At 38.1% G+C, this 12065-nt stretch overlaps 1 protein-coding gene across 7 annotated transcripts in view; it reads left to right on the top strand.

Moving 5' to 3' along the window:
- ANO4 (anoctamin 4) overlaps positions 1-12065 on the top strand; it is a 177751-nt gene that overhangs the window by 110116 nt on the left and 55570 nt on the right. For all 7 annotated transcript variants that reach the window (XM_048301053.1, XM_048301057.1, XM_048301051.1 and 4 more), the window contains 2 exons: positions 362-406; positions 4892-5023. In XM_048301053.1, the coding sequence (XP_048157010.1) occupies positions 362-406; positions 4892-5023 (177 nt within the window). The remainder of the gene's footprint in view (positions 1-361; positions 407-4891; positions 5024-12065) is intronic.

Here is a 12065-nt window from a genome sequence, read left to right as displayed (position 1 = left end):
GCAGCCTTAATAATTCATTAGTAGATGTCAGATACTTTATCCATATTTGTGTCAGTCCTAAAGAATTCCTGCAACAGTTCATGAACTTCTCTGAAATAGAAACATCTTTGGATCTCCATCTTTCACACATGACAAATAGCAGAAAAGGAGGAGGCAATGGAAAAATGATGACCTTCTAGCAGTTCAAATGCCACCAGTGTTTGTGTGGCTTCCTGTGACAGTTCTGTTAATCTCTCTTTTAGTCTCTTCCTCCACCTCTTACAGGCTTCTGTCTTCAATCTCCTTTCCTTCCTTGCTAGTTCATACTGTAACTGACGATGGGTTTTCTTCTCGACTGGCTTCATTTTTGCTGTTCTTCCAGGAGAAAAATCTATTACCTGCACCGCCGATACAAGTTCATGAATAGGTGAGTACAATTCTTATGCCAGTTGAGTTTATGTTCATTTGGACCCAGGAACAAAAATAACAGTTAAAGTCAAGCTGGAAGGAAAAGTTTATCATTTGTGTTTGTAGAAAGGATAAAGGGAGTGATTACACACTAGGACATCTGCAAAAAAAACCCAAGAGAAGTTGCATCTCACAGTCTTTAAAGAAATAGAAGTATGTTAGTACAAATGCTGCACCTCCTTCTTTTCATGTAGTTCATTAGGGAGTTTCTTGGGGTTAGAGTACCACTGTTACAGGTTCATTTCCATGAACCTTGCTTACTTGTAATAGTGATGGCATTATTTATTTATTGCTTCCTCTATGGAGATGCTTAGTACTTTGTTGGTAGATAGGAAGGCAAAGAACCGAGCTTAAGAGATACGTATTTTCCAAGAATCTTTGAAGTGTTTTCACTCAATTATTAATATCTTTAAGGTTACACTTGATGCCCAGTTTATGTCTGACTTGCTGCAATGAAACTCTTTCCCTGCAGCAGTTTGTATTTTCTTCTTGATACCTTGGAAAATTAAACAAAAATATCTCCAAAATGCCTAAAAATTATACAGGCTTGGCAAAAACCAGATCATTTATATATCTACATTTATCTATCTCACTGTATGTGACATTTAATGCCATGGTACTGTTGATGCAGTTTTCAAAGGGGTCTAGCACCTGATCTACTGATTTACTGAGGTCAGTGGAAATATTGCCAAGAACCTCTAAGAGAGAAGAATTAAATTTGAAAAATCTGCATTTTGGAATAAACAGCCATACCATTTTGCACATAACATTGATACATTTACATCCATGGGATGATCACTCTGCAGTATGAGCATATTAAAAAGCATTTTGTATATTAAGTTATGTCTCGGCATGCTGGTGACTTGACAGTACCAGCATTGATATCACATTATAGAATTTGCCTTTTCATGTTAGTAAGCACCAAATGAGCACTTTGCAGAGTTGAGACATTTTATCCCTCTTTGGCACAGGGTAACAGATGCACACAAATGTTGATGCTGCCCCACTTTCCATTCCCACCTTACAATAGATACTATAGTGGCCATTAGCTTTGGAATTGGTCTTGACTTTAAAGAAGATATGACTGCTTTGACTAAAGAAATAGATAGGAAGGAGAAGGTGAAGGTTCTATCATTTATATGTATTATATGAAGTTCTGCTTCATGTTCATTTTCTTACGAGTCAGGATGCAATTTGAAGTCAGTATGGGAAGAGGTATGATCCTTTTTCTGGTACTTAGTTCCTGAGTGATGAGAACACTTGGCTAAATTCCATTTTTATGTTCAGATCTATAAATAGCTACTTGAGGCAGAAAAGTTGTAACTGAATAGCCCCAGGGGGGAAGAAAGAAAACATATTCAGCTTTTTTTTAACTTACATGAAACTTAGATATATGGTTTCAATAAAAGTATCTATTTCCTCTACTCCTAGTTCAGTGTAGATTAAAGTACTTGAAGCCTTTGTCCATTTTTTTAATTAATACCAACATTATATTGACATTCAGGCAGAATTTATTTTAGAGAGGGGTTTAGTCATAAGGCAAAGCTCAGAGCAGGTCTCTTGCTATTTGTAAACCTGACTTGTATTTTCTCTCTGAAAAATTCTAGTGATCTCAAAACTTCAAATTACAAAACTCCTCTACTTTAAAGGAAAGGACAGGTATCAGGTATCTATACAGCACCTGCATCGTGGTTAAAAACTAAACTAATACAATAGCTAGCACCACAATATGCATAAAGGTCTATGAAAGCTGACCCACTCATAAAAATCAGTCTCAATTAAAAATTCTTTTTTAATTTTCCTAACTTTCCTTTGAAAAACAGTTCTATCCCTACCCCACTTTATGGTGAGAAAACAGTTTCTTTAAAATTATTTGAGAAACACTTTGTGTGAGTTAAACACAATATGTATCTTTAGGAAGAGGGTGCTGAGTAAAACTAGGTTTGGAGAGCTAGGGCAGGATTGGAGTGGGAGAGACTCTGAGACACTGTGAAGCAGCTCCCTCTACATCACTCCATGCACTCCATTGTTCCTGGGTAGGTCACACCGCTTTCCAACCCACCTTCCCCTGTTCAGCTGAGTATGGGGAAAATGAGGCATGGATTAGCCATGAAGAAATGATAAAAAAATGGATTTTTAACACTGTGTGTCTGTGTTTGTTAGCACCAACACCACTCTTTCAGCTTTTTCCTTTTGCAAGATGCTCCTGTACCATATGAAACTTGCACTGCTGACTGATGGCACTGTTGGAATGAGCTGGAATAAATTTTAAAATCTGGTCCTTTTTTTTTCCCAAGGAATTAACTAGGGGGCGTTGTTTTCCCTGCAGAAGGCTGTACTGCATGTTCTGTGCTTTGCAGTAAGGTTTTGCAACCTTCTCAGACCCGTTTGCCAGCAGGCTGACTGAGCATGCCAAGTAATCTGAGTCTTGGGAATGGCAAACCACTCAAATTCTGGGTACACTCAGTGAGAAGCCAGCATGAATAATGCATTGCTGTTAAGTGGGGAAAGCACTCGGTCCCTTTGTGCTGTGCTTGTGGGGTGTGATAAACCTGCAGTAGGCAGTATCTCATATGTGCACATTGACTTCCAGCATGAATGGGAAAAGACTGCAGATGGGCAGGGGTGTTAATAGCTTAGAGGATTCAAACGACTTTAATTAACAATAATGGAACAGCATATTTAGAAAAACCCTCTTCCTGATTCCTCCTGCCTTTTTCATACCCAGACACACTAAGCCTGCTGAATGTACAGTAACACAGGGCTTATGGAATTTTCAGAGGAAAAAACAGAGACCAGAAGACAGGGATTTTCCTGTAGAGAACTTACTTTCCCTTGGCATTTCTATCAGTGGCTAGACAGACTAGCTCAAGGCTGTCAGGCTGGATGCTGCAGCTGGAGAGTTACAATTGGTCAGGCTCTTTAGAGCCCTGGGATCTGACATCTCACTTGCATTCAGCACAGACATTTGCAAACTACCTCCTCCTGTGCTCCAGACTGCTGGGTCAGTGCAAACACTGCCCATGGACAGTTTGTGATTAATTAAGCGTAAATCTTCTATTATGTTTACATACATATTACAGTTTTTCCAAACAGTCCTGATGATAAATTTGCACACGCATGCAACATCCAACACCCCTCACCCCATCATGCTGTTCCAGATTGGAAATGCACAAATGGGACCAAAACAAGTACAGCTGATTTAGGTACAATTTTGAAATGTGCTCATGTTTAAAAATGAGCTTTAGCTTCCTTATCTGAGATAAAAATACCTGGTGGGAGAAGGCTGGATATTCCAGGAAACACTATACGTATTTTAAATGAAAGTATGTAGCATTTTCACATTCCTTCCCCATACATTCAGCTGCCTGGGTACGGGTTTTCCTCCCTCAAACTGACTGTGAAGAGGTATCAGCGTTTGTTGGTCATAGAGTCCTTACGTTGGCTCTGTCAAAACAACCAAAACAACAACACAAAACAAACAAAAAACCCCCAACCATATTTCCAGTCCTTGAGCTTTGTTCAGAACTGAACTTTCAGTTCAAAGGAAGTCAATTCTTGCCCTTTAAAAAACATTCTGGAAACGTTCATCCAGTGACTGAAGTATGGCCACACTCCACAATTTGTAGTCTGTGATTCTTGCAGGGATCAGTGGTTAGGACTTGGAGTTGCTAGGAACTTCTGAGAGAGTAGGGGTCATTGTGCTACACACATCTTAGCTTTCTTAGGTGTTTTTCATTATAACATTCTAGAATTTGGTTTAGATTGTCTTCTCCAATGAGCTCTGATTCTTCCCTTCATTTCACTGTGTATCTTTGCATGAGTGCACTTGTAGTTAAATCTGCCGTTTCTCCAGATCAATCGTTGTTTGCTTTCACCTTCCAAATGTAACAAGCTGCATAGCAGTCACCTGAAACCAGGGTTCTGGTTTCATGGAGGTTGTAGTATTGCAAGAAACTACAGTTGAATGAAATGAACAAAGCAGCCCATTTTTAAATAGCATCAATCACAAGGTAAGAATCCATACAGAGAGTACTAACGGGATGTAACTTGCTGGGGTTTAGCTGCCAAAAATCTTTGTCACAATCTGTTCTAATGTTTAGAGGGCAAAAATCTAGTATCAGTTAAGCCTGAATTTTAAGCTAACTGAAAATCTGAGAAATAAAGTTTTAGAGACATGACAAGCACTCACTGGGCTTACTAAGGCTTAGCATGTACCATCAGCATTGCTTTTCTGTTGAGACAAAATAAATGCTCCTCTGCAGAAAGCTCATTATTAATAATCAAGTTCAGCTTGTATAATTTGGTCTGCCTCAAAAAAAGTCAAAAGACATTGCGCCTTTTCTAGTTGTAAATACTAGGTGGCCTGGTTTGACAACATGTGCTTCATAATGTAGTGAAAAAAACCATTATCTCAAATGCTCATGCTTATCATGTGCTGCAGGATCGAGAAACAGATAAGCAGGTTCCGAGGATGGTTACCCAGAAAGCCAATGAAACTGGACAAGGAAACACTGCCAGATCTGGAGGAGAATGACTGCTATACTGCTCCATTCAGCCAACAAAGGATACATCAGTGAGTATTCTATCATATCTCAATTGCAAGATGAAAACTTTGCCTTCTGGATTCACCTTGGAAAAAATTGATTTCTTAGTTCATGTCTTAAGGACTAGTGCCTTCATATTAGTCGTTTTTCACTAAAAAGGGAGAGATAGCAAGTCCGCATTTCTATTAATTAAAGGTCTGGCTCAAAGCTAAAGGAAATCAATGGGAAAGTTCCTTTTAATTCACTGGAATTTCAATTATGTCCCTAAAGTAGTCAAATGGCTATTTTCTCTCAGGTCAGAATTGCAGCTGATCTTTTCCACTTAAAGATGTGATTCGAACTTCTTTTCTCAGCATTTCTATGTCTTTGGCATAATCAAAATTAGTCCTTCATCACTGATGGCTGAAATACTGATACTCGTATTTCATTCCTAGTTACGACTGTAGAGCAAACAGAACTCTAAAGAAAATAGGAAATGTCAATTTGATTGAATTTCTCTTTCACTTTTATGGATGCAAAAGTGCTTGCAAAATGGCAGGGTTTAGACCTATCAGTGACACTTTTCCAAGCATACCAACAGCATCAGTGTTGCACAAATGTCACAGAAGCCTTTATTCACTTGCAAAATGCAGAACAGAGAAAGCCCCACATAACCTTCAGAACTCATATGGAATTCAAGAGGTGTCAAATTTTGGATGTCTTATGGGTAACTACAGTGTTTGTAATACGGGAAAAAATTGTTGACTGAGAGCAAAACCACAAAAAATAGGCAACACTGATGAGGATACTAAAAGACACAGTATGAATTACAGGTCACTCAAAAATCTGAAATATGTGGTTTTATTCAAGGAGAAGCCAGGTTGATAAAGATCTGAAATACCTAGTGAATATTTTTTCAGGGATTTGATTTACTAGCTGCAATAAGAACGAATAAAATAAACCTCTGCCACAAATGGCATCTTTCCAAATACAGCAGAAAAACAAGAACAGGTGCAAAACTCTAAGGAAATTTCAATAGAAGTCTGTGTGACACAGAGATGGGTCAGTTATTGTGCCCTGCAAGAGGAAGAGTAGGTGCATATTAGTTTCAGACTAGACCAGTGATAATAAAAAAATTAATAAATTGGGATGTCAGCATTAATGTTTTTATTGCCAGCAATATTAACTGCTAACTTCCCTTAAAATTACTGCACGTAGGAAAGGGGTTGGTGGTTTGTTTTGAAAGGTTTTCTGTGGCTGAAAGGAGAATTGGCATATATGAACCAGAATATTTTTTTTTCCATTCTTCTGCCTTGCTCATGTTTGTGTTGGTAAACTGGCAGGAGCAGTTTATTAAGTAGTGTTAGTTTCATTAACACTCCTGCTGCTGTTTGGCGCTTCTTTAACGTCATTGCAGACTTGGAAACTTTACTCCCTGGCAGGCCTGACATTTTCTGCTTAGCTTTCTGTGTGTAGTCTTCCTTTTTTGTGTGTGTGAGACTTAGAAAATGTTGGCTGAGTTGGCCTCCTTCTCCCAAAAGGTGCTGGCTCTGACAGCAGTGGTGCTCCTATCATGCTTCACTCTGTTGCCCGTGTCAGCCTGTCTTGTTTTGTTTCACTAGAATTTGGAAATACAATGACTTGTTCAATATTTGTCTAGTGAGCTGCATGCAGATATTTCAATTTTTAACCCAGAGACCCGAAGATAATCACAGAAATTCTTGAGATGCTGAAAAGAATTGCTATCTACAGTAACATTATGATAATTTAGCTTGCATTTTTTCAGTGGTAAGAAAAGTCCATACATTTTTGTATTTGGGACAGTTAAAGTTTTGCTAGAGTGCTCTTACCATACCGTATTGTAATACAATGAAATTGTACTGGAAGCTACATAAATGTCATGGGTAGTTACTTGTGGAGTTCAGTCTTTAACAAGTACATCATCCTGTAGGCTAGAATAGTGACAATCTCTTTCCTGCTCTTGGGCCTCTAGATGTGACTCTGCATCTTCTTCCATCACACAGTTGTGCCAAAATTGATTCAGAGAGAACAGGTACAGGACAGGAGGCGTCCCTGTACTGCACCAATGCTCAGCTGGCTGACCTCAGTGTTAAGACTTTTCATTGAATATATGGATATTTTTTGAGCAAATAAAATGTTTGTAACTCACTCAGTTCTTGAAGTCCTCAGAGAATGCAGAATAAATGCAAGGCTTTTAGTCCTTTTGCACAGTATTAAGGTGGTAGCTGAAAAATGTCACTAGTGTCTGCTTTTTGTCAGAACTTATGTACAAATTTTGAATTTTAAGTTTAGAGTAAAAGACATAAAACTTTCCTGCAAATCTAGAATCCTAAGTGAAAGGAGGAGATGAGTGGGAAGTACATTCAACTGTTCTTTGAGGAATGCCCACAGGAGCCTAAAATATATAATCAGTCTTTTAATTACACTAACGAGGATATTTCTGGCTATTGTACAACTATTTCTGGAGAGCAAGATATGTATTTTTCACAGTTGAAAATATTTCAGATTTCTGTGTTGTCATAAATCACCGTTTATCCAAGACATGCTTAATGACCATGAAGTAAATCACTCACAATTACAACCATCTTGGAAGCATAAAACTCCACATTCTTAGTTCTCAGATAAGATCCCCATGGCCTCACAGTAGATTTTGCCATATGTCCTACCTGGAGGCTGCCAAGTTCTTCCTTTTTTCCCAGTTTTATGTGCTTTTCATTTTCTAAAATATTTTTCTTTAAGTATTCATATCAGCTTGGCTGTGTTTGATTCTGTCCAAATATCGCAATTTGGGTCTAAAGTTCCTTATTTCTTTCTTTCTTCATAGCTTCAGATGTCTTTCACATCACCAGAGAACGGGCAGTTTATCTTTTGTAATCTAGCCACATTTTCCACATAGCGGGCCCCAGTCTGATACAGATTTTATAACATGATCTGAGTACAGTTTTCATTTGTGATGGCTTCTTTTAAAAGCATGGAAAGACAAATAACTGGCAATATTTACAATTCTGTGTCTGGGGAGGAAAATAATTAAGAAAAAAACCTGACCAGACCTTATTTCCATAGGAATTAATATTTTTCAAATATTGATGTACAGTGAGTGTGTGCAATTTTAGTAGATCATATCAATGGTCTTTTTCTTTCTTGCATTTTTCTTTCTCACCCAGATGGAAAAAAGCCAGATGTGGAGAAAGGTTAGCTTTTCAAAAAAAAAAAAAAAAAAAAAGTTTTGTTTTAAGAGGCACAGCTAGCCATCTGTCCTTCCTCCAAAACAGGCAAAGAAGAGAATGCAAGAATAACATCTGTGAGATGTGCCTATAGCTTTTGCAGTGTGGCTTCAGGTTTTCTTTTTAAGGGATTGTGGCATACTTCATAGGGTATATCACAAAGTTGTCAGTACAAGAGAAGACCAAAATTCATCTTATTTCTTAAGTAATAGGAAATCTCTTTTTGGAGGAAAGAAGTTCTGCCAGGCACTATTTTTTTTTAATTGTGTGGAATACAAAATGATAATTTTCAAGATAGATTGCTGAGTAGTGTCTCTTTTCTGCAGCCACAACTTGGAAAAGGCCGTGTTTATACCAAAGCATTTCTTCAGAAAATTATCAGTTACAAGAATGCACAATACGTGAAAAATGTTTACCATCAGACATACTTAGTTGTTCTTCTACTACATCTTAGTTATTTTATGTAGTCAGCTGCTGGTCACTTGGGAATAGTAACAGTAGCAATCAGCTGCAATTTCTTAGATAACTGTACACTAGCTAGGAAAATATGTTAATTGCTGTTTAGAGATTTCGAGCTCTATATCAGGAGCTATTTTCCCCTTTGTTTTTTCTTTCAAAGGCAATAAACTCTCTGATTAAATATTAATCTAATATATAACTGAATAACCACTTAAATATTTATTACTTTGTGAAAATCAGATTAAATATTTACTCAATTAGGAGGACTGGGATAGTAACTTGATTAATTAAGCAAAAATGGCCCTACATACCAGAGGTGAATGGAGTGATTCTCATTTGTATTATGTTCCCTTGTGGTACATGAGTCTTGTATTTTTTCCAGATTTCCAAGATGTGTGTCTCTCAGGGGGGACCTACTTTTCAAGCTTTTTGTGATGTTCAAATTGACCTTAACAAACCCCATCTCTACCAAGATGATCTGTGCCCATATTCCCCTGAGCCACCTTACCCCAAATTCATGGATAGATCGGGGAGCTGCTGCAACTGGAGACATGGCACAGGGCTGCATGGACACTTACTTGTTTTGTACCAGGATGGTCGTTCTGCTGTTTAAATATACCTACAGTATAGTAACCATACATTTGTAAATGGCTTTTTATAAATGAGGAACCATGGTTTTGTAAATGCTGCCCTCAAACTAATCTCCGTGCTTCCAAACTTGGACATGCCCTGCAATGGGTTTTTTGATTCTCTCTGCTTCTGAACGTTTTAATTGCCTGACAAATAGAATGAAGAAGGGCATCCCTGAAAAATACATAAGGCTCCTTCTATCTCAGATGAATATTTCTGAGTGAACCAATTTAAATTAAGAAGTGATCTGGGGGGAAGACTGATCTGGAGGCAAGGGCAGAGGAAGGTAGAGGAGAGATTCAGCACTTCCGTGACTATTTTACTTTGGCAGTTTTGAGGCTGTAGTGCCAGTTTGGAAACAGAGAGAGCCACTACAACATTCTTCATTCCAAAGTCACCCTGGTTTAGGCATATGTTATGAAAAACGCCAGTTAACCATTAATAAAAATGTCCTTTTACATAAACAAGACAGTCAGCTGCAGCCTTAAAAGTCAAGGAAAATGAAAATTGACAAGTGCTAATAATATACCCATTTTCAAACAAAAAAAGTAGATAAATGTGTGGTACTATTCTCAGGGGAATACTGCAGGCTTGCCTTGTTGCTGGTACTACAGCTGGTGATTTATTTTATCTATGTTAAATGAGCCAAAAACCTGCTATTGCCTCAGCCAATAATAGGTTGGCTGTTGGCTCAGTGATTTACCTGGGCATACAGAAGGTTGGGCATTTTTCCTGTGCCAAAGAGTACACTACTCACATAGAGATTACTCCTTCTAACAACATCTGTGCTCTTAGTTTGTACTGCTTCCAGCAGAAGGTACTTTTAGATATGGTGAGTGTCAGACATCAAATGTTTCAGTGTCTGTGGATCCTATGGTGCAAAGACACACATGGATCTGTGCATGCATCCATCCTCCCTTTGTAGCTTTGTCACCAGACCATGGGTGTTCAGCTTTCAGCTTGTATATCTTGCCAGTAAAGCAGAAAATAGCCTTTTCCTGCCGTTTGCTTTTCCAAAATATATAAAGTAAAATAAAACAAGAAAAGTAAACCCACTTTTCTTTCAAATGTGTTTTCAAAGATTCAAGAGCTAAATTTACCCTTAAAGGGTTTGTACAACCTGCAAAATTACCAAAGAGAATGTATGAACAGGAATTCATTGGTAGTTTTTTCTTGGTTGAATTTGCACTAATTTGAGGCCTTTCTTCAGACAACAGTTAGCTTTGCTGTGCTTTGCTATCCACAGAAAGATAGTTTGAAATTTCTAGTTCAGAGTCTAGTTAAGAAGGCTACAAATACAGTTTCAAAGCAATTAACCTTCACTGACTCTTCATGTCTCTTACAGTGTAAATGTAAGAGCAATATTTCCAGAATGACATTTTTAAAAGGGACTTTAATTAAGGATCAGCTCTGGAACCTTTCATTCCAAAAGTACTCTCATTATCTTCATTGGGATTTTCATTTTGAGTAAGGACATCTCACACAAATAAGGCTTACTGGACCAAGTTAATGATTATAGCTGTTGTGGAACAAATCACTGGCTTTATCTACCTATACATTAACTTCACAGGTAATAAAAATTATAATGTATTAATCCTTGCTTATTTTTTGTTTTACAAATGAGATGACAAAGTGGTCAAAACCTTTCGTGAAAAGTCTCATAAATGAAGTCTAAACCCTTACTGAGCTTGAAAACAAGCTGTATTGCTCTTACGAATATTCAAATCCTTGTGCATGTTGAAAATCTAACAAGGGCAGCAGAAACAGAACAGCTGAGGAAATTCTTCTACCTAACAGCAACAAGGGTTAAAAAACTTGCTAGAAAGCCTCTGCTCTATACAGTTCATAGCTCAGTAATGTCTGATAAATGTTTATGTGTACCTAGTTTGAAAATATCTTCAGCTCTGGCCCCTGTGAACTGAAATTTGAAGTGTGAGGTTCTTCACAGACTGAGAAAATCTTTCTCCTCTGAATTCTTCATTGGATGCTGTAGAACATGGAATAGATTTGATGGTTATTCTGTGAATATGGATTTACCACCCACATTCAGAAATAAGACAAACTGAAGCACAAAAATTTGAGGGGAAGAAATGTCCATAAAGCATGGGAGGAAGGGGTGGTGGTTAAAAGGGGTAAGTCCTACACTGAGCTGCCTGATTCTCACTGACAAGAACGACTCCTGTGATTTTTGAGATAAATTGGAAACTCCCTGGCATTGTCCTCATTTATGTCAATGTCCAACTGGGATATTGTAACACACAGATACAACTAGCTGAGATGTTCTCAACCTCTCAATGCCTTCCAGTCATGTCCGACTCTTTTTGTTTCCTGTGCCAGAGGCCCCTGCCCCCTTGATTATGGTGATGCTGCTCTTTCTGAGCCTACTCTACAGACAATTTCACAGAAAAAAACCTGAGTATTTGAGTTAAGCAAATGAAAAAAGCCCTATGATTTTTATGTCCAAAAATAAGCGAGGATTATTTTTTAAACTTTACCACGTGCAATTCTATCCCGAAATAATGGTATGGTTAGGGATGGTCCAGGACATCCAGAGGATTCATTCTGGCATTCCTTTTTCACCTTTGCTGAACTCTAGCATCTCTTCTTCATCCATGTCTTCATGAATAACTTTGGAAAACGCTCAAGGGCGTGGTTTTAGCCCACTCTGATCATGGTGAGTTCTTCCTCTCCTCTCCCCCTCCTGCCCTCAGATGCCTTTTACTGGCACAAGACTGGGCAGGTCAGAACCTCTGCAGCT

The sequence above is a fragment of the Corvus hawaiiensis genome, chromosome 4 (assembly GCF_020740725.1).
Source record: "Corvus hawaiiensis isolate bCorHaw1 chromosome 4, bCorHaw1.pri.cur, whole genome shotgun sequence".
Lineage (NCBI taxonomy): Eukaryota > Metazoa > Chordata > Aves > Passeriformes > Corvidae > Corvus > Corvus hawaiiensis.
This window is presented reverse-complemented; position numbering and strand designations above follow the sequence as displayed.